At 40.5% G+C, this 23,873-nt stretch overlaps 1 protein-coding gene and 1 long non-coding RNA gene across 2 annotated transcripts; both read left to right on the top strand.

Annotated features, from left to right (window-relative positions):
• Positions 1–18,034: 18,034 nt before the first annotated feature.
• Positions 18,035–20,325, top strand: LOC114138080 (uncharacterized). The gene is made up of 3 exons (XR_003594149.1): positions 18,035–18,187; positions 19,341–19,430; positions 20,197–20,325. It is a non-coding gene; the product is annotated as an uncharacterized LOC114138080 (long non-coding RNA).
• Positions 20,326–20,357: 32 nt separating this feature from the next.
• On the top strand, positions 20,358–23,593 carry LOC114137867 (extensin-2-like). Its single transcript, XM_028006700.1, has 2 exons — positions 20,358–21,372; positions 21,553–23,593. Exons 1-2 carry the CDS (start codon positions 20,358–20,360, stop codon positions 22,854–22,856), a joined length of 2,319 nt encoding a protein of 772 aa, XP_027862501.1. The 3' UTR covers positions 22,857–23,593.
• The last annotated feature ends 280 nt before the right edge of the window (positions 23,594–23,873 follow it).

The following is a 23,873-nucleotide window of genomic DNA, read 5'->3' as shown; positions in this document are numbered from 1 at the left end:
CAAACTCTGGTATTACTAATACTAACTTCTCGTTAAGCTACTCAGAGACTTCCCTCACCTCAGCATGCTGGATGCTTGAAACTCAAAGTTATGTCATGACTTACTGATTAATTCTGCTCATAAATATCTGACCACTTGGGGGCGCACAGAGTACTGAAGATTTATTCCCAGGAATATGAAATAAACAGAGTGAAGGTGACGCCACAGTAAACTAAACGCACCTCGTCCTGAACTCCACACCTCTGATCCCAGTAAATGATCCCTATTCACAGGATCACATCTAAAGCAACACATACTGAGATGCTACTTGATGCTGCACAAAATCCTTTTCATTTCCTCATGTTTACACCCACCCAACATGTTTTCAATGCGGTGGTGAATCCACAGAATTGAAGCCGCTCTGCAGCTTACAGTGTGACCCAACGCAAGGCAATTCTAACTTCTTTCTGGTTTCTTGAAGACATTTCTTCCTCCTGAAGAATTGTTCAGTTCTCGTCGTGCATTGGGGATTTAGAGCTCATAAATCGCTTTAAACAAAAAAGGAAGTCCGGTGGCCTTTCTGTCAAATATACGTTTCTACACTCACTTTCAAAGAAAGCTTTAAAACAATTTTTAAAAGTACATTTTTGGAAAAGAAGTGCAACATTCAGAAACCAGGTAAGTTTCATTTCTGCACAACACATTTCTAAAATTTTATCTTTCTGTAGTTTCATGCATTAACACACAAGTTGAGGAACAAGGTCAACACAAACTTTCAGTGGTAAAAATATGTAAAATGTACAGAACTAAAACACTGAGTTAGTGGAGTCTCTTAATGGTCTTATTTAATGTGATGCTGTAAAAAACGCTCCGTGTTCCCTCCCTCAAACACTAAAACATTCATTTCCTCGTCTAAAACCTATTACTGGAAGCACAGATTAACTGGGCCTGCTGAACTTTGAGCAGGTGTTTCTAAATATTCTCACTGGAACAAGGAGTTCCCAGCAGCTATTTGTACTAATTTGATGGCGTTAAACTGGTTTCATAACACTGACTGTTGCCACCTCGGAAGCGCCTGTCAGGGAGTTGAAAACTTCTGGAAACTCCCTTCCCGTCACCTGAGGGGCTGATTTTACTCACACCCAGGCGCTGCTCCAGTTCCTGCTCAGCAGTAGCCAGAATCCGAGGGATGCTGGATATTAACTGATCCCAAAACTGATTAAAACCGCAATTATGCAGTAATTATGGTCTTAAGGTGACAAGTTATTGAAGTTATTGTAAACTCTTATTGAGTAGAAACCAGTTTCTTTCACAGGCTTAAACTGATGTGTAAACCCACAAAATGAGCTCAGTTCCCTAGAATCAGTTCAAAACAAACTAAATATGGAAGATAATGAAGATAATCTTTGGGAAGAAGAAACAAAGCAGCAGCTGGATTGAAGTGCAGAAACCTTCAACATGACAGAAATGATGATGTGGTTAAACTCGTTTCTCATTTTCTGCCAAAGCCTCAACTTTACCACAACGGCTCAGAAACTTTACAAGCTGAAAATACATTTATTTTTAAATATGAGGAAATAATAACATTACCTTTGTTTGATTAAAAGTAAGTATTCTTTTAATAGACTTCAAGCAAACAGATGGTGAGAGTCCTGAAGTAAACGGATTATGGTTTTGCGTTTTAATAAAAATAAACAAACTCTTTTGCAGATGAACATTTTCTGACCAAATATTTTTAAAAATGATGCTGAACAAATTATGTCAAAGATATTTTGGAAACAGACGACTGACAAAGTCATGAGTGACTGAATAGTTTGTTCATTTTTAGTAAAACGTTGGGATCTAAAATGCTGGTTGATCAGAATGATTAATGAACAAAAAAAAAACATTTTTCTGGGTAAAAATATGAAACTGTGAGAAAATAGGAGATCGCATAGTCCTAAAATATTGTACCTAGTATTTTTAGGCTCTAGCCAATATATTTTCATAAAATAAGAGACATATGGAGCCAAGGTTTCAGACTGAAACCTTCAGGAAAGACTGGGTTTCTCACAATATTTGAAAAAATAAATACATTTATGTTTCTGTTGTGTTTTTGTTAATGGATATATGAATACATATTTCATTGCAAAGTAATATTTCATAAAGCTGTCTTGTTAGCCTGCTAGAACTGAAAATAAATGTTTTGTTAGGAAGCATTTAAAGACTGAAGTTTGAGATTTTTGTGGCAAAAATAAGTTTCAGATTTGACTTGGACTTGAAACTTGACTTGGACTTGAAACTTGACTTGGACTTGAAACTTGACTTGGACTTGAAACTTGACTTGGACTCAAGTCTTAGTAACAATGTTTATCTGATGTAATGGGAAATGAAAGTTAGATGTTGTTGAGTTAGATTGCAGCTGCTGAATGTTTTACTGTAACAGGATGACACTGATTATTAGCCAGTGACATTGGTGGATTATTATGGGATGTTAATGGCTCCCAATCTGTTCGTATGAACTATAGCTTTATAAAAATGACCACATGAATAATTATTGCAGCTTTTGACACTGTTGACCATGATATATTACTGAATCGACTGGAGAGTTGGGTCAGACTCTCCGGTCCAGTGCTTAACTGGTTTAAATCCTACATAAAGAACAGGGATTTCTTTGTTTCAATTGGAAACTTCTCATCAAAGAGGTCAAAGGTCACATGTGGGGTACCCCAAGGTTCAATCCTAGGACCCCTCTTATTCAATATTTATATGCTCCCACTAGCTCAGGTTATAACAGGAAATAATATTAGCTACCATAACTATGCAGATGACACACAGCTCTACATTATGATGTCACCAGGTGACCTTTGACCCCATCCAATCACTGAACAGATGCTTAGAACAGATAAATGTGTGGATGTGCCAAAACTTTCTCCAGCTGAACAGAAACAAAACTGAAGTTATTATTTTTGGACCTAAAGAGGAACAATCTAGAGTTATAGATCTAGATATATAGATCTAGAGTTATAGATCTAGAGTTATTGATCTAGACTCAATGCACAGCTTCAGTTATTACAACTGAAAACCAGCGATCAGCCTGAAACCTGGGAGTAGTGATGGACTCTGACCTGAACCTCCAGAGCCACATAAAGACAGTTACAAAGTCGGCCTTCTATCACCTGAAGAACATTTCCAGGATTAAAGGACTAATGTCTCAGCCAGATCTATAGAAACTCATCCATGCCTTCATCTTCAGTCGTATTGATTATTGCAACAGCGTCTTCACGGGTCTGTCCAACAAATCAATCAAACAGCTGCAGCTGATCCAGATGCTGCTGCTGGCGTTCTGACTAAAACCAGGAAGATAGAGCACATAACACCAGTTTTAAAGTCCCTCCACTGGCTCCCTGTAGCTCAAAGAATAGACTTTAAAATACTGTAGTTAGTTTATAAATCACTGAACGGCTTAGCACCACAATACATTAAAGATCTGCTGTTGTTGTATCAACCTTCCAGAACTCTCAGGTTCTGGTTCTGGTTCTGCTCTGCATCCCCAGAACCAGAACCAAACGAGGAGAAGCAGCTTTCAGCATCTATGCACCACAAATCTGGAACAAACTTCCAGAAAACTGTAAAACAGCTGAAACACTGACTTCTTTTAAATCTCCACTAAAAACCCACCTGTTTAGAATTGTATTCGAAATGTAATCAATTACAAATTTATTGATGGAACTTGACTTAATGCTGTGTTTTGATTATTGATTCTATCTTGCTTTGTGTTTCTGTGTTTGTAATGATGTAAAGCACTTTGAAACGTCTTGCTGCTGAAATGTGCTATAAATAAAATTTGATTGATTGATTGTGTTGTTGCGCAACACCCCCCCCCCTCCTTTCTGTCTCTACTCTCTCACTCTCGTACTTCCTCTTCTGAGAGGGGAGATGTGCTACCAGCTCTCCGTCTAACGGGTCCGTTGAGTTTCCTAAATCTGCTGGGATTTACCCTGTCCAGAACTGAAGTAAACTCTGTTTAAGCTGGTTTCGAGAAACGATTCGCCTGGTTATCTGACGGCCTACATCCAGGTGTCCCACCCTTCTTCCCCCTGTGAATTAGCCAGACTGAGCAGCCTACAGCCAACTAGTTTCACAGAGCACACCTGTTAACGGTCGCTCGTTCTCTATTTTGCAACTTGCATTTGTTATTGAACCAGGTAGGTTTTAGTGACTCGGGCGAGTCCCAAGGATGTTGTTTTAAATATGGGCTACCAGCAACCTAAAAACATTTTCCACCTCTTCCTCTCCAGAATCAAACATCACAGCTATTTTACAACCATCAAAGAACTTTAAGGTGACTCATTAACTGAATGTCCACAACATCTTTTAGATTTTCTTTATGCTAAATATTTTATTAGTAAGGCATTTTTGCAAGGGTCAGTACAGCTTAATTCAGTAGCAGAAATAATCAAATAAGTAAAATCAATCATCTAGTCTATCTTTCCCTACTGCTGACACTGAGAACTAAAAAAGGGAACCTTTGAGAGAGACGGACGGAGTTTGGCGTTTCGAACCGCAGACCTGGCTTGATGATGAAGAAGGTGTGGCAGCAGGAGGAAGATGTTGATCGGCGAAGGCCAGGATCTCCGCAGGTCTGATGAGCCTCCTCTCCGCATGGATGCTGAGGTCACACAGGACTTGGTGCTGGCAGGAAAAAAGGCACCAGTTCTTCTTCCTTGTCTTTGTCTTCATCTTTGTCTTTGGGGTCAGAACCCAGCCAATGAGAGAAGTGCGATTCGAAGCCACAGATTGTGGGCCAGACGGGTTGGTCCCCATGAGCAGGACAGTCTCCGGCTCCGTGGCCCCGGCTCTTCTTCAGCTGCAGAGTTCTTTGTCCATCTCGATCTTGGCTCGAAGCTGCCCGGAGGATCCAACGAAAGGTTCCTCTTTTGCACCCACCTTATATAGGGTTCATCTGTCTGCTTAGACAGATGATCTCATATCCGTCACTGTCTTAAGAGACATCATGTCATGATGTCTGTGCCAATGTCTCAGGGCTGCTCAACCTCCTGTTTCCATATAAGGTGCTGATCATCTCTGCTCTCCTGTTAGTTCCCCTTTTTCCCTTCCTGTCACCTTTCACCTACCATCTACCTCCAACATATCAGTGATGTTTAATTGCAGTTTTACAACCTTTTACACCATTTCAAGTTCAATGTCAAAATCACATTTATATCACATTTATTTTCTTTAGCTTCTCTGATTTAGCATTCATTTATAATTTTATAACCATAACTTATATCACATTTATTTTCTTCAGCTTCTCTGATCTATCATTCATTTATGATTTTATAACCATAACTTATTAGTTACTCTTATTATGATCTTAATGTGAGTTATTACAGATGTTTTTCTGAAAAGAAACCAAGAATAATCTATTATTCTAATTATTTACTACTAAAGTTACAGTTACTTGTTTTTCTTGTAGTTCTCACAAATATAAGTGTAAGTATTATTACAAGTAAATCAATATTAATATAAGTATTTTACTTTGAATCTTATCAAATTACTCAAAATGTTTAGATTTAATTTTTTAAAACTTTCATGCTTTAAAATAGTCTCAGCTATTTTTATAAATCTGCAGGCTGGAAACTTCCTCTTTTTCCAGGAAACCTGCTTTTCCTGTTTAATGACTCTCTCTGACTGACTATGATTTCTTATGATTAGATAGAAAAAAGTAGAATTAAAGCAAAGTTTGCATGAGACAAAAACAACACACACAACTAGATTTATTTTATTGACACTTAAGTCTACTGTTGGGCCTTGATGTCACTTGAGTGATTCATTTTAAAGATAACTTTATTTATTATTACTGTTAAACTAAAATCTCCAGCATGGGGAAGTGGGATGAGCTCGGATTTTCTTGACACCCCCTCCACGAGGTCAGACCTTTCACATGCTGGGAGTCCATCACCCTCCTGCAGTTCGCCGTCCTCATCCACTAGAAAGAGAAGAGGTTCGTCTGGGATGTGAAGATGCAGATTCTTCATCCTCAGTTTTCACAGAGGGCTCGGTGTAGTCATCAAAACTCCACTTCTCTTGACACCCCCTCTTTGGAGTTTTGATTTCCCCCATGAGGTGATGAATGTCGAAGAAAACTTGGATCGCTCTGATTCTTCTACAGGAACCTTCGCTGGATGAACTGTCGGTTCTTCAGGATGTGGAATGGTTCTTTAGGGAAGATGGGCTGAGACAGAAGGCCTCAAAAAAAAAATTCTGGCTGTTCAGCAGAGCAAAGCAAAAAGCATAATCATCATGACGCTTTATCCGTAATCATGATCCTTTTCCATTTTAATCCATCAGGTTGTGACAGGAGTTCTTCTTTAGCATAATCCAATTTCTTCACGGCCCTCCCAGTCCAAAGCCTTGAAGTTGTTCTTTGAACGGCAACCTTCCCGTAATAGTGGCCAGTCTAATGTAGGATGGCATGGTGCTTGATTCTCTGGCCATCTTCTCGTAATGTTCTGGTTCGCTGTAGCTAAGAACTGGCTTGAGCACTGCTTCCTCATGGACCCCTTTCTTCATCAGTAGTACTGTGTTGAAGTTCAGTACTTACTTCACAAAATCTTGGGCGTTGAATCTCAGCTTGATCCCCGTAGCTGCAGGCCGATCTTGAGCTTTAATCCAAACTCTCTGCCCTGTTTTCAGTGACACTTCAAGCTGCAACTTCCCTTTTCCTTCTCTAAGCAAAAAGGAGAAGTGTCTTCGCCTCCCTGCTTTCTGTGACGTGAACGGAGTTCCTCTGCAGGGGAAGACCTGCTCTTCTAGCAGTTGTCACTGTGTCCATCAGCACCAAGAGGTACTTCTCACCTCTCTTTCCTGTTGTCCCCATTGGCTCTGCTACATCCATGCAGACTGAACCCCATGGGACTGTGCTCTTGATGAACAAACCTTCCATCCGCTGCCCTGGGTGCCCTGGGTAGCTGTGCAGAAAGCTGATGCAGTTCTGTTGAGGTCTCCTCATTTTCCAAAGGATCTGGACGGCCGGCTTCCTCCGGTTTCTTCCCCAGATTTTCCTCCTCGAAGTGATCATCCATCACTCCGTCTCTCTGTCGGTTCGAGTTGTCTATCCCCCAAAGCCTCTCTTTAGCCTTCGAGCAGGGATGGGTCTAGACTATGTTGGCTACTAGCTTCACTGTCTGGATCCGGTCATTTATCCTCAGTAGAAGCTTTCCCTCACCTGTATGCTATACAGTTACTGCAAGGGTTGTGACTGACGGCCTTATCAGTCACCATTAACTCTATTCCTTAAGAGTTAACAAGCCAAGTGAGCTATTCAGATCCTCACATCTGTTTTTACTAACTTGGCCATAGGGCCCTCCTACTCCGTTGGACTGGGCCCCACGTTGGGCGCCACTTGTTGTTGCGCAACACCCCCCCCCCTCCTTTCTGTCTCTACTCTCTCACTCTCGTACTTCCTCTTCTGAGAGGGGAGATGTGCTACCAGCTCTCCGTCTAACGGGTCCGTTGAGTTTCCTAAATCTGCTGGGATTTACCCTGTCCAGAACTGAAGTAAACTCTGTTTAAGCTGGTTTCGAGAAACGATTCGCCTGGTTATCTGACGGCCTACATCCAGGTGTCCCACCCTTCTTCCCCCTGTGAATTAGCCAGACTGAGCAGCCTACAGCCAACTAGTTTCACAGAGCACACCTGTTAACGGTCGCTCGTTCTCTATTTTACAACTTGCATTTGTTATTGAACCAGGTAGGTTTTAGTGACTCGGGCGAGTCCCAAGGATGATGTTTTACATATGGGCTACCAGCAACCTAAAAACATTTTCCACTTTTTCCTCTCCAGAATCAAACATCACAGCTATTTTACAACCATCAAAGAACTTTAAGGTGACTCATTAACTGAATGTCCACAACATCTTTAGATTTTCTTTATGCTAAATATTTTATTAGTAAGGCATTTTTGCAAGGGTCAGTACAGCTTAATTCAGTAGCAGAAATAATCAAATAAGTAAAATCAATCATCTAGTCTATCTTTCCCTACTGCTGACACTGAGAACTAAAAAAGGGAACCTTTGAGAGAGACGGACGGAGTTTGGCGTTTCGAACCCCAGACCTGGCTTGATGATGAAGAAGGTGTGGCAGCAGGAGGAAGATGTTGATCGGCGAAGGCCAGGATCTCCGCAGGTCTGATGAGCCTCCTCTCCGCATGGATGCTGAGGTCACACAGGACTTGGTGCTGGCAGGAAAAAAGGCACCAGTTCTTCTTCCTTGTCTTTGTCTTCATCTTTGTCTTTGGGGTCAGAACCCAGCCGATGAGAGAAGTGCGATTCGAAGCCACAGATTGTGGGCCAGACGGGTTGGTCCCCATGAGCAGGACAGTCTCCGGCTCCGTGGCCCCGGCTCTTCTTCAGCTGCAGAGTTCTTTGTCCATCTCGATCTTGGCTCGAAGCTGCCCGGAGGATCCAACGAACGGTTCCTCTTTTGCACCCACCTTATATAGGGTTCATCTGTCTGCTTAGACAGATGATCTCATATCCGTCACTGTCTTAAGAGACATCATGTCATGATGTCTGTGCCAATGTCTCAGGGCTGCTCAACCTCCTGTTTCCATATAAGGTGCTGATCATCTCTGCTCTCCTGTTAGTTCCCCTTTTTCCCTTCCTGTCACCTTTCACCTACCATCTACCTCCAACATATCAGTGATGTTTAATTGCAGTTTTACAACCTTTTACACCATTTCAAGTTCAATGTCAAAATCACATTTATATCACATTTATTTTCTTTAGCTTCTCTGATTTAGCATTCATTTATAATTTTATAACCATAACTTATATCACATTTATTTTCTTCAGCTTCTCTGATCTATCATTCATTTATGATTTTATAACCATAACTTATTAGTTACTCTTATTATGATCTTAATGTGAGTTATTACAGATGTTTTTCTGAAAAGAAACCAAGAATAATCTATTATTCTAATTATTTACTACTAAAGTTAGTTACTTGTTTTTCTTGTAGGTGTTCTCACAAATATAAGTGTAAGTATTATTACAAGTAAATCAATATTAATATAAGTATTTTACTTTGAATCTTATCCAATTACTAATAATGTTTAGATTTAATTTTTTTAAACTTTCATGCTTTAAAATAGTCTCAGCTATTTTTATAAATCTGCAGGCTGGAAACTTCCTCTTTTTCCAGGAAACCTGCTTTTCCTGTTTCATGAATCTCTCTGACTGACTATGATTTCTTATGATTAGATAGAAAAAAGTAGAATTAAAGCAAAGTTTGCATGAGACAAAAACAACACACACAACTAGATTTATTTTATTGACACTTAAGTCTACTGTTGGGCCTTGATGTCACTTGAGTGATTCATTTTAAAGATAACTTTATTTATTATTACTGTTAAACTAAAATCTCCAGCATGGGGAAGTGGGATGAGCTCGGATTTTCTTGACAATTGATTGATTGATTGATTGATTATCTCTCCAGATTAACGTTGAATTAAATGACTTTGGCTCATTTAGGAAACTAAATAAATGTAACTAACTTCTGACATTCTCTCACTGCTAAGCTAGCTGCAACACTTCCTGCTGGAAACGTCAAAATAAACTTCCCGTTCCACTCAGTACTCTTTTCTTTACTTACCACAGCCTGCCTCATTCATCATGTTGCAACTTAACTTTGAAAATCTTTACTGTTTACTCACAAACTTGTCTTGACTTAAACTCACCCCTCAAAGATGCTTCTTTCACTTTAGAAATGATTTGTGAAAATCTTTGTTGTTCTCTTTCCTAAAAGAAGACAAAGATTTGGACATTAAAGTAGAAAATAAATCCAGATGTTTAGTTATCAGCCAAAACATTATAACCACCCAGGAAAGAGAGAAAAGTTACATGTTATGACTCTTGTGAAATGTTTTACTTTAACACAGAACTGAACAAAGTATCATTTCCATGTTGTTGGCAGTGTCTTTTATTTTGAAATCTTATTTTCCTCACTTTATAATGAAATATATAATCTGTGTTGTATTTACCTGACAGTGAGGTCTCTGTGGAGGGGGAGGGTCTCCTCTGAGTTAAAGACCGAGGGTCTCGTTAAGATCACCGAGCGTCTCCAGCCTCCACCTGACCGCCCTAATTGACCGGCAGAGAATAGTTTGAAGCTATGTGGCAGAAAATTAATGGGACACACACAGTCTGGCCTATTTATGTCCTCTGTGGGGCCCCGTAGCTCTGCCAAGGTCTTTATCTGATGAACACTCAGCTGCTGTGAACTTGGCGATGTTTTTTCCCAGAGTTCACTGCGGTGTCACTGGCCGCTCAGGTCAGTGACTGGTCAGCTGAGGGCGGGTGCATGGGAACCAGAGAGGAAATATTAAACAAATCTGTGAAAATACAAATTAAACAAATCTGTAAAAATACACATTAAACAAATCTGTGAAAATACAAATTAAACAAATCTGTAAAAATACAAATTAAACAAATCTGTAAAAATACAAATTAAATTAAACAAATCTGTAAAAATACACAGATCCATGAGACACATCAGCAGGGAACCAAAAAAATACACTCAACATGTTTTTACTGTTTTAGCTGTCCAAAAACGTTTTTGGTAAAAAGTATTAAGTAACTGATCAAATTATCAATCATTTAATATTTAAAATTTACATCATTAGATGGAATAAAATATAAAATTTAGAGTAAATTCTAGCAAATATAAAATCAGGCAAAATAAAATGTTTCCAAATCAGTTTCTTTCAATAAAAACTTATAAAACTTCAACAGAAACTGCAGGTGTCTGGTGACTTTTTGGTTGAAACATGTTTTTTCTTCATTCAGTGGGTAAAAAAATACAGAAACTTTATTCAACTAAGAGTAAAAATACTTCATAATGAAATTACTCAAGTGAAGCAAAAAATACGACGTAGTAAAAATACTCCTAAAAGTAAAATTTTAAAAAAATGTTACTCAAGTAAAAGTAACTGAGTAAATGTGAGAAGTTACTCACTGACTCTGCATTTCTTTGAGTTTAATATTCCAGGATTTTGGGTTTTTGCAGGTCAGTTTGAGCCCCTCAGATTTGAACGTTAAATTTGGACGGAAATTTTTCTATTTTTGGAAACTGGAGTCTCTGATGGATTCAAACGACTTTTAATGGCTGTTGTGGCTGTGAGTTCTGGTGGATCCGGCTCCTGGTCCAAGGAAACCAGTGGCTATGAATGGGCGCGTTGCTGCTGGTTAAACTGGTGTGATAAAAAAAACATACGTTTCCAATAGAGTTTTGCAAATTACACCAATTTAATTATGATACAACCAAAAACCAGATCATCCTGGAGCAAAAACGTTTTGTAACTTTTTCCATTACTAATGACTACATGACTAATGGTGATGCAGAAGATGCCCAGCAGCTCCTGTGGTAAGTTTTTATGGTTGAGTTTCTTTCCTAAAGACTCCTTGATGACCTCAGATCAAACCTGCTTTAATCCGTCCAATAAGATCAGGATTTTCCTCAAACTCAGAGCTATAAAAGTCCTCCCAGGATTCGCAGAGTCTCCGCCTGCCTCCTCTTATTTCTGTGTGTTCTGGGTCAAAGGCAGTTCTGCTACGATAAGAGACACCCATTTTCCAAATGAGGGAGAAAACGGGGTCAGATGGTGCCGGGGATAGAGCGATCCGTGGCCAACATCAGCTCCCCGGGGCCGTGCAGATATTTTACCTCCATTGTGAGTTTTCCTTCAGTTTATTTTAATCGCTGCTGCCTTCCCAGGAGAAGCCACAACGCTGCAATCTTGGTGGTTCCTTGGAAGTTCACACTGACATTTATGTGCTGAGTCACTTTCAGGAAGTTGCCAGCTTCTATTGTGAGACTTTAAGTGGACTGAAATAAACCCTGGCAGCTGTGGCGTGCCACCAGGAGTCCGTCCAGCCTCGCTCTGCTATAAACGTCCCCCGCCTCGACTTTACCGGCAAATAAAAATAGCTCATTTTGGAGAAACGAGAAATGTTTTCATCCTTATATTAAACTTCAGAACAGCTGTTTTCATCCTGTAGGTCGTCCTTATGACAGGGAACAGAGAGAGAAAGCCTTGATACATATGCAAGACATACAGCTAAAGCTAAACTTCTACAACACGTTCAATGCAATTCAAATGCTAAAAAGGCAAAAATAAAACGGTGTTTTCCCATCCGATAGTCTGGTGACCTCCAGCTGCTGTGGTTCTGAGTCAAACCAACCTGTTCCCCTCCTGGCCTGTGGGGGCGCTGCACCAAAAACCTCTGAAGACACTGAGAGCAACTTCCTTCTTCACTAAATGGAAACATAAATGGAGGCGTCAGATTTTAATGTTGGAGGATTTCTCTTTAGTCTTTGGCTAAAGACCAGGAGCCATGTCTGCTGCTAGCGCTAGGCTAACACATTTGTTTTAGTTGAATTTACCCAAAACAAATGGTTATAATGTTTTGGCTGATAACTAAACATCTGGATTTATTTTGCAGTGCAGGGCATTCGGACTACGAATGTCCTGCACTGCAGTCCGCTTCCTGCCTTTAGAGCGGTCTCCGGTCCGCTTGGCGTTCACATTCAAACTGAACCAGAGTTCACTTCAACTGAACCCAGACCAGAGCTTACTGTTTTGTTCCACATCAGAATTTGATTACAAATTCACACTTTATTAAACGAACTGGACTTCCCTGGATTGAACTGCAGTGGGCTGGTGGGACTGTAGCTTAAAAACACACAAAAATAAAACTCAAGCACAGTAAATGTGTTATTGACCTTCAAAGTAAAAGCATGCATTGGATGTTCTTGAGGCATTATTCAGAAATAAACAATTAGGACATGTAAAAACAAGCCGTCTGCTTCACCTAAACAAAATTCCATGTTAAAGCTCAAAATACGGCTTAAAATCAAACAACAGAATAAAGCTCAGTTTTGTAAACTTTACATCGTCGTAGACAGCCAGACTGACTGCAAGCTCTTTCTTTAAGACAAGAAACTGTTTGGATAATTTAATGCAAAATTCACCTAAACATTTTCTGCCTCCATTTTTATGAAGATCATCAAACGTTTAGCGGTTTGTTTTCAGTTTCTAGAAAAGCTGCGATTTTAGATGGAAGGTGTTGAAATGCAGAAGTGACTGCTGTTCTACAAGCATGAGGAAACAGCGACGGTAAACCAGCCTGAGGACGCAGAGGAGGAGGAGGAAGAGCGGGTACGGACACACAGCCGTACAGCTCATAATTACTGGCTTTGTCAGACGACATCTGTTATGTCAACATTCCAGCCGTCAGCCTGGAGCAGGATTCCTCAGGACAGGAAGAAACAGGGTCAGATTCAGGGAAACGTGTTTAGAGTTCAGCTCAGGGTTCAGCTGGACAGACTTCAAGTTCAAATCCTTCACCAGGACAGACCGTGACCTTTGACCTCCCTGCAGTCAGTGTTCTCCTGCGTTCAGACGAGCTTCTCCACACAAACCAAACCGAGCGGCAGCCGTTTAATCACGTGGTGGTTTGGCCCTGATAGCTAGCTGCAGGCGTCTGAGGAATGAGGAACCGCCGCTAACCGGGAACATCACAAGAAACCGCCTCAACATGCAAATGTATGTTGTTGCTACTGTTATTAATGAACGCATTTACATTAAATTTCAAAAATCAGATAGTATTTATGTGCATTCCTTCTTCTACATCTACAAGCTCTAGGAACCGTTAACAGGAGGGTTCAGCCACAATCCAAACAAGAGCTGCACTTAATCTACAGCAGAGGGTTAGAAATGACTGCATGCTGGTGAAAAGTCAGGCTGAGGGAAATTTCATGAGCAGAAGTTGTTTTAACCTGGAAGACGGATCTGCAGAGCCTTCCAGGTGGGAAGAGGGAGAGGAGGTGATGAGAGAAATGTGAAGATGTCAGACGGTGTGAAGGAGGAAAGGTGCGTCCCAACTCTTCCTGGAATGTTTTTATGGCTCTCTGGAATGTCCTGTATAATCTCAATCCACGCAGTTAGCAAAGCACCCATCTTTTTATTGCTGGTAAAAAAAATAAATAAGAAAAACACCTTATTATCTCCGTCACTTTAAACGTTTAGCAACGCTGATCTTCTGCTCAAGCTCAAAACATGAACTGGTTAACGTGTTTTTGTTCTGCCAATATTAAATATAAAATGATAAGTTAGCTTCTTTCTCTGAATTTACTGTCATAAAATGAAAGAAATAGTGTTTTTTTTATGAAGCACAAGCTAAATTAAGAACAGATTGTTAATCTGAAAATATTGAGTTCTGGAAACTAAAACTAACTTTCAAGTTTTTGAAACTTATTAGTAAAGTTCTATGAAAGTATTCCTTAGAAACAACCAATAGTTTCTAAAAGTTCCCTAAAGGCAGTACTGTGTTAGTTCCAGAAATGCTATTTATTAGTTCTGATAACATATTTAAACTCCAGGAATGTAAAACATAAGTTCCTGGAAAGAAACAGATATATTCTGGAAAAGTAAGTAAAACTTATGCAGAACCTGTGGAAGCTAACCTGAAAGTTTCAGGAAAGAAATTCTTCTAAGAAAGCAACCTGTAAATTTCAGAAGTACCAAAAGTATTTCAAAAGTATAAAGACATGTATCTCTAATTCACAAAGTTCTGTAAACATCTGGAAGCGAGCCTCACAGTTTCTGGAAAGTAAAGTTTCAGCAATGTGAGTTATGGAGAAATAACAGAAGTTCCAGTGAAGGAATCAGTCAATTTAATCTGGAATGTCTCAGGAATATCAGGTGTAACGTTCTGGAGAGGAACCTTTACGTTTCAGAAATGCAACTGTAGATTGAAGTGATGTGACCTGAAGTTATGACAAAGAAACGCTCAACATCCAGTAATTTAAACTCCACAGTCATGCAAAAACGTACCTGGAATGTAACTCGTAAATGTCTGGTAAGTAATCTGTAAGTTCAGAAAACGTATGGAGGCAAACTGGAACGTTTCAGGAAAGTAACTTAAATACTGTGGTCATAACACCTGGAAATTATGGAAACATAACATACAGGTTTCAAGAAACTGGGAATTCTGGGAAAGTAATCTGTAAATTTCATGTCATTTGTAAAGTTCTGGTAAGTAACCTTTAGGTTTCATGATCTATAACCTGTAGTGTTATCTGGAAGTTATGGGAAAGTAAAGTTCAAGTTTCAGTAAGTTGTAAATTTCGCTAAAGATATCTAGTAGTATTACAAACACTTTTTAAAATAATCTGTAATCCAGTGAAAGTGTTCGCTGCAAACACTGATTAAATTTCAGGGTCTGCTGAAGAACCTGAAGTTCACGGATCTTAGTTTTTCAGTATTTTACCGTCTGGACTGATGAGAAATGTTATTTACAGACAACCTGGAAGAGCAGTTGGTTGGCATCTTTCAGTTGTGACAATATATTAGAGTGAAAATGCTGAACTTTGACCTTTTCGTCCATTTTCTGATGTGAACGGGCTCAGTTCAGTCTAACGCCGACATGGAGGATCTCTGTAAAATCGCAGCCAGAGCAGACGTGAGAGTTTAGACGGCGAGGGGTGCATGAATGTTCCCGTTTCGTTTGTCTGGCTGACTTTCTGCCTGCAACATTCCAGAGTACAGTTCAAGAGTTCAGTTAATTCATGAACCCTGTTGAGGCGCCACACCCAGCCGGCGGCACGTTGAAACCCTTCTCACCAGTTCCAGTTGCCTTACCGCTCCGTCCGCATGCATGTGCTCAGTTGTCTCTACATGAATCTGGGTCGGAGTGCTCTCACACAGGTGCTTTCACTTATTCAGCCCGATTGGACTTCAGTGTGGGTGGGGTGACACTGACTGACAGTTCAGGGACTTTGGTTCATTATGAAGTGAAGCTCCTGAAGTGGAACAAACAAAACGAGCCGCCGTGTCACGCAAAGAACCTTCACACAAATCAGAACCAAAGAAAAAACATCTACTGACTGGATTTAACCGGTTTCAATGACTTTCACCTTTTATTTACATACCAGTTTCCCTTTAAGCTTCTGTAAAAGTAAAAATATGGCAGATTCTAAAGACTGAACACATCAATGGTTCATATATGAGGCCTTTGAGAATCTGGTTATGGTTAGGGGAGGGGAAGTCCTGAACCTCTCCTACATGTTTTAATTGTTTGTCTGATTCCACACACCTGACCTTTATGAATGGGTGATTCTAGGCAGCTGCACCAGTCGATGTCATGCAGAGGACTCTGTGCTGGAGCAGAGAGGCATCCAAAACAAAGGACAGGGGGCGCTGAGGACCAGGGATGGGGATAACTGGCTTAGTGGCTTTGCAGATTTCCTCCACTGCATGAGTCCAGCTCAAGTCTTCAGGAGTCGTTGTCTTGGTTCATTCCTGTCAGTCCAGTTCAGAAATCTTCCTAGACCACAGCTGTCAAACTCCAGTCCTCAATAAACTTGAAATATATCCCTGTGTGTATTTAATGTATATTTAGTAGAAGTGAGTGACTCAATGCAATACTTTGAATAATTAGATGAACATATTCTACTGGAATGTGTGAATGCCAGTGTGTTTTGCTTTATTTCAAGCATACAAAGATATTTACATTAAAAAGTAAACCAAAAATACTTGGTACAATCTTGTGTTTTTGCAGTGTAGGGAGGAAGACAATTGTGAATTTTTATTTCTACAAAAACTGAACCAGAAGATGCTTAATAAGCAGAATGATCAGACATACTGGAAGAATTTCAGAACAGGAAGGAGAATTAAAACCGCAGCAATCTGGTCATGGAGAACTCGATCTACATCACGCATGAAAATGGTTAATAACACATAAACAGCTGATCTTTAGCAAACCCTCCAAGTGAACCAGGGCAGAAAAGAAATGAATCAACGCAGAAGAGGAACTGAAAGGAGGAAAAGAATCCAAACTCGAAACCTAATTTCACATAAGCTAAGAGGAGCGAACTGAACGTCTAAAATGAAGGAAAAAGGTTAAAAAATGAAAAAGTTGAAAAAGTCTCAAAGCAAAATCAAACTAAAACATCTAATGGAAAAATAACTCAAGAACCAAATTACTGGATCTCTGATCCGATTCCTCCTCATGTCAACACTGCTAAAGAACCCTGGTACCAATGCACAACACAGCCCGCACTTTTCAGAACCTGGAACTCAGTGCTATAGAATTAACCAGTTGCTTTCCATAACATTTCTGGAATATACCAAGTTCTGGGAATTTAACTTTTCAGGTATTTACTGGTTACTTTCCAATAAGTTTCTAGTAATTTCAATGAAAATATTTAGTAAGTTGTACATTTTTAAACTTTTTTAATTAACAAACCCAGTCGCATGCTCCTTTGGACCAGAGTACGCCATTTTAATAAATGCACCATATTTATGTTGACTGTATTTTATTATTCATTGTGTTATTTATTCTATTTGCTACTGGATTTCCTGCCTCTTTTCTCTGCGTGGAGCAATAAAGGAATTATTAAAAGAAAAATACCTGAATGTGTCAAAAATATTCTAAAATAAAACCTGCAGGTTCTGTGAAATGATGATGTATTAAATTACGCCAGCAGAACCATCTAAACGTTGGCGCTCCTGCAGGAGGAGAATGTTTTTCATCTCCTGGATTTGTAAAAAAAATACTTTATTGATCCCCAAGGGAAATTAAATAGTTCATGTCTCTCTATGTTCTGTGTTGGTGGTTCTGACAGAAGTTGGACCATCTGCTGCCTCCAGAACCTCCTGTTGGGTCTTACAGCTGCAGCACATCTTTGTTTCAGTCCTGGTCAACAAAAAATGTCTTTATCTGAACTAACAACCCATAAAGAGAAAGATGTTTAATCATGATTATGATTTTAAACATGTTTTATAAATGAGGCTCATACATGTGAAATGGGAAATGAAAATGGACTCATTTCCAGATTTATTCATCCATACCTATTTTATATTAGTGGGTTTTACTGTTTTGTTTGTTGCAGCAAGTTGCTGAGTTTCAACCTAACAAAGGACAAATAATCACAGCAGCAGGATTTTAATTAACCAACAGGCTGCAGTTAAAAACTCGACGACGGCCTCTTGGAACAGAACAGGAAGGTTTGAAAGACCACAGAGCAGATGGTTCTCATGAGGAACTTCTGTCTTTAGTTTCATCATCTCCTCTGTCTGCAGAGCCACTGATCTTTGTTCAACATGAAGACAGAATCCACGGATCTGACTGGGACTCATAAACCCAATGTTTACCGGTGTAAAGGTGAGATTTTATGTATTATTCTATGAAGGGTTTTACTTTTATGACATTGATTAATGATGCTGCCAAGAAAAATCCTAACAGATGGATCCAAAGTAAGGGTTGTTTTAGCTGCTATAGCACAGTAATAAAAACCTTTTGCAGCTTTAGTTAACAGACTGTTGCATATAACAATCATATAACAATCTGTTGTTTGATCGTTATATATACATATACTACTGTAAACAGGACTTTAACAAAATATACAGTAAAATTGTCATGTGACAGTACTTACTTTTTTCACATTTTATTACACTATAGCCATATTACAAATTGTAATGAATAAATATCTTTCTTCAATATTCTGCACACAAATACCCATGATGGGAATGTTGAATTAAGGTTTTGAGTGAACTGCAAATTTATTAAAGGTAAAAAAAAAGAAAACTTTACGTAAGTATTCACTGCCTTTGCTTAATACTTTGTTGATGAAACTCACAGTTGAGTTTTTTCCACTGATCCTTGAGTTTTTACAGTTACGGTGGAGTCTAGATGTGGTCAATTCAGCTGACCTGACTTCATTTAGAAAGGTAAACTGTCTATATAAGATCTTACAGTTATCAGGTCAGAGGTCAAACTTGATGTTTGACCTGTTGAAGGAACTGTCTGTAGACCTCAGGCAGGATTGTCTTGAGGAACAAACCTGGGGAAGGATCCAGAAACATTTCTGCTGCTCTGAGGTCCAGTGAACTCGGCGCCTCCATCATTGGTCAATGGAGGAAGTTTGGAGCCTGGACTCTTCCTAAAGCTGCCTGACTGTTTGAACAGAGGGATCGGGGGAGAAGCGAGGCGACCCCTATGGCCAATCTGTCAGAGCACCAGCAGTCCTCTGTGCAGAGAGGAGAACCTTCCAGAAGGTCGGCCATCTCTGCAGAAATCCACCAATCAGGATAGAGCAGCCATATGAGAGCCTCTCCTCAATAAACGGCTCAAAGTCTGGAGTTACCACAAGGCAGCAGAGGGACTCAGACCAGTATGAGGTATTTGTGTGTAGAATTTTGAAGAAAGACATTAATGTATTGCAATCTGCAATAAAGACTGAAGCATAAAAGAAAAAGCACATAAGGAAATAGTTCTGTAATGGTTATTCAGTATTTGGTATTATTTTTCCACTTAGGTGGCAGGACTCTGTCCAGCAAACGGTGTCTGACCACAGTAGCAATCTGCTGGGTGATACTGGTAATAATCACTGGTCTGCGCATCTATTGTGAGTATAAATTATGCCATCCTTATACAAATGAATAAATATTCAAGTTTGAAAACAACATAGAAACAACACGACAGAAATTAACCGTCTATGATTGAATAATGGATTTTTGACTTGGGTTTCTATTACCGTGTAAAACAAATGTCCCTTGGAAGTAACAGTGGCAAAGGGGTGGAGCGTACAAACCATGAACCAAGACCGGAGCCGGTCTTGGTTCTCGGCACGGCCGACATGGGTTTGAGTCCTGGCCTGTTGACCTTTGTCACCTGCCTCGTTCATTGCCCACTTTCCTGTCTGTCAACTGTTGAATGAAGGTCATGAACAATGTACCAAAGCTATTACTGATACTTAACTAAACCTCTCTTCAAAATATCTATATTGCCCTTTTAATTTTCTAATTGATTCTAGTCTCACAGTCACATTTGGTGCAACAGATGGTGATCATTCTGCATTTACAAGGCAGTGAAGTAACCAAAAGGTTAAGTACAGCACTAGTTGGAGAGTGGATCTCTTTAGCTGAATTGAATGATTGATAGATCCATCCTTGTCAGTGTGGGGTTGCAGGAGAGATGGCAACTAGCTCCAGAGATCATTGCTGTTGCCAACAAAGACACCTTCCATTAAGACCTGAAGTTATGGTTATTAGTTTATTGTTACACAAGGATATTCAGTTTTACCCTTATGTGGAACAGAAATAATACTGGAATGTATTTTATGTCTGTGAAAGGCAACCAAAATTAATCAAAATTATTTTTTGACATTTTAGATACTTTTCTCCTTTCTCCTAAGTTGAAGGACTCTGAGGATGTAAATCAGCATCTTAATGAAAAAGTCCAGATACAACAATCCGATTTATGGCGACTGCAAAAGCAAGAAGCTGCTACAAAGGACTGGAGACAACCACGCATTGAGTGGACCAAAACAACAATGCCTGAAGCACAACCTTACAACACCACACCACATCCATACTATGGCAGACGTCCCTATTACTACGCCACACCACATCCTTACTATAGGAGACCACATCCCTTCTACTACACCACACCAAGTCCTTACTCCAAAAGACCACGTCCCTACTACTACGCCACACCACGTCCATACTACTACGCCACACCAACTCCCTACTATGGCAGACGTCCCTATTACTACGCCACACCACATCCTTACTACAAAAGACCACGTCCATATTATGGCAGACGTCCATACTACTATGCCACACCGACTCCCTACTATGGCAGACGTCCCTATTACTACGCCACACCACATCCTTACTACAAAAGACCACGTCCATATTATGGCAGACGTCCATACTACTATGCCACACCGACTCCCTACTATGGCAGACGTCCCTATTACTACGCCACACCACATCCTTACTACAAAAGACCACGTCCATATTATGGCAGACGTCCATACTACTATGCCACACCGACTCCCTACTATGGCAGACGTCCATACCACTACGCCACACCAACTCCCTACTATGGCAGACGTCCATACTACTACGCCACACCACGTCCCTACTACTACGCCACACTGACTCCCTACTATGGCAGACGTCCATACTACTACGCCACACCACGTCCCTATTACTACGCCACACCACATCCTTACTATAGGAGACCACATCCCTTCTACTACACCACACCAAGTCCTTACTCCAAAAGACCACGTCCATACTACTACGCCACACCACGTCCCTACTACTACGCCACACCGACTCCCTACTATAGGAGACCACATTCCTTCTACTACACCACACCAAGTCTTTACTACAAAAGACCACGTCCCTACTACTACGCCACACCGACTCCCTACTATGGCAGACGTCCATACTACTACGCCACACCACGTCCCTACTACTACGCCACACTGACTCCCTACTATGGCAGACGTCCATACTACTACGCCACACCACGTCCCTATTACTACGCCACACCACATCCTTACTATAGGAGACCACATCCCTTCTACTACACCACACCAAGTCCTTACTCCAAAAGACCACGTCCATACTACTACGCCACACCACGTCCCTACTACTACGCCACACCGACTCCCTACTATAGGAGACCACATTCCTTCTACTACACCACACCAAGTCTTTACTACAAAAGACCACGTCCCTACTACTACGCCACACCGACTCCCTACTATGGCAGACGTCCATACTACTACGCCACACCAACTCCCTACTATGGCAGACGTCCATACCACTACGCCACACCAACTCCCTACTATGGCAGACGTCCATACTACTACGCCACACCAACTCCCTACTATGGCAGACGTCCCTATTACTACGCCACACCACATCCTTACTATAGGAGACCACATCCCTTCTACTACACCACACCAACTCCCTACTATGGCAGACGTCCATACTATTACGCCACACCACGTCCTTACTACAAAAGACCACGTCCCTACTACGCCACACCACGTCCATATTATGGCAGACGTCCATACCACTACGCCACACCAACTCCCTACTATGGCAGACGTCCATACTACTATGCCACACCAACTCCCTACTATGGCAGACGTTCATACTACTACGCCACACCACGTCCTTACTACAAAAGACCACGTCCCTACTACTACGCCACACCACGTCCATACTATGGCAGACGTCAATACTACTACGCCACACCACGTCCATATTATGGCAGACGTCCATACCACTACGCCACACCAACTCCCTACTATGGCAGACGTCCCTATTACTACGCCACACCACATCCTTACTATAGGAGACCACATCCCTTCTACTACACCACACCAACTCCCTACTATGGCAGACGTCCATACCACTACGCCACACCAACTCCCTACTATGGCAGACGTCCATACTACTATGCCACACCGACTCCCTACTATGGCAGACGTCCCTATTACTACGCCACACCACATCCTTACTATAGGAGACCACATCCCTTCTACTACACCACACCAACTCCCTACTATGGCAGACGTCCATACTACTACACCACACCACGTCCTTACTACAAAAGACCACATCCCTTCTACTACACCACACCAAGACCTTACTACAAAAGACCACGTCCCTACTACTACGCCACACCAACTCCCTACTATGGCAGACGTCCCTATTACTACGCCACACCACATCCTTACTATAGGAGACCACATCCCTTCTACTACACCACACCAACTCCCTACTATGGCAGACGTCCATACTACTACACCACACCACGTCCTTACTACAAAAGACCACTTCCCTACTACGCCACACCACGTCCATATTATGGTAGACGTCCATACTACTACACCACACCGACTCCCTACTATGGCAGACGTCCATACTATACCACACCACGTCCATACTATGCTACACCTCCATACTCCAATACCACTAGTGACACCACAACATATTCCAATAACAGCACATTGCAGCAAACCTAAGCGGTTCTTCTACTTCTCTGCCTTTGATTCCCTGTTTTATTCTTTTTGGGTCACCAAACAAATTTAGGAGGAAACATTGTGGTTTGGAAACGTCTTAAGGTAGAACTGTAAACTGGTCACCCATAACATTTTGACCAACAGAATGTTATTGTTGCAACTGTCAGCGGGTGGGAGTCATCCATGTTGTTTTGAAGGACCAGTACTGATTGTCAGGTGGTCATGATGTCATTCCTGATTAGTTATGGTGAAGTTCCAGTTTCTCTTTCTCATCAACAGACTCAACACTTTAGTTCTGACTTCCTTCAAACACAATTCACGTCATTCCAGATGCTTTTTTAATTTTCTGGCCAACCTTCTGCTTTGTTCCAGTTTCACATAAACAAGAAATGAAGACAAACAGGATAATCTATTATTAATCTCTTACTTTTATAAGAAGCAGCAATTATTTGTGTACATTAAGCTCTTTTGTATAAAAATTGAGAACTGATTCCTTATCCATTAAAGATTTTTTGATATTTGATGTTAGAGACTTGTTTATAACATTATCCTATAAACAGCTTATGTTTTCATTTATTTCAATGACTTTCTACTTCTACCCATCTGACTAAATGGTTTGATTTGTCTTAACTGGATTTTAGGTGGATGTTTCTGTTTACCCAATACATCATGGTGGGCTTTGCTCTTACAGCTCTGAAATATTACTGTAAATGAATAAAATTTGATTTTTGAAATACTTATTTTAAAGTGGATGTATTTTGTTCTGTTCATAACCAAATCCCTTCGGTAATATTTTGAGGTGAGAGCCAACAAATGTAAATTGCTTGTGTTTGGTGAACTGAATAAAGATGCATTCAGATATTAACAATAACAAAAATCTAGCCACAAATAGTTAGCACCTGTTAGCACAAAACAGTGGTGTCCATAGTCCATCATCAAGTCAGCTAACTATTAGTATTTTAACTGTGATAATATAATTAGCAAGCAGATACCGATGAATACAACAAACCTACCATCATG

The sequence above is a fragment of the Xiphophorus couchianus genome, chromosome 22 (genome assembly GCF_001444195.1).
Source record: "Xiphophorus couchianus chromosome 22, X_couchianus-1.0, whole genome shotgun sequence".
Taxonomy (NCBI): Eukaryota; Metazoa; Chordata; class Actinopteri; order Cyprinodontiformes; family Poeciliidae; genus Xiphophorus; species Xiphophorus couchianus.
This window is presented reverse-complemented; position numbering and strand designations above follow the sequence as displayed.

What these genes read in the sequence shown, in the direction of transcription:
- LOC114137867 (XM_028006700.1), top strand. Translation starts at nt 20,358, where the DNA reads ATGCCTGAAGCACAACCTTACAACACCACACCACATCCATACTATGGC. An exon ending in CTATTACTACGCCACACCAC is followed by an intron (nt 21,373 to 21,552) that starts ATCCTTACTATA and finishes ACAAAAGACCAC; the next exon opens with GTCCCTACTACTACGCCACA.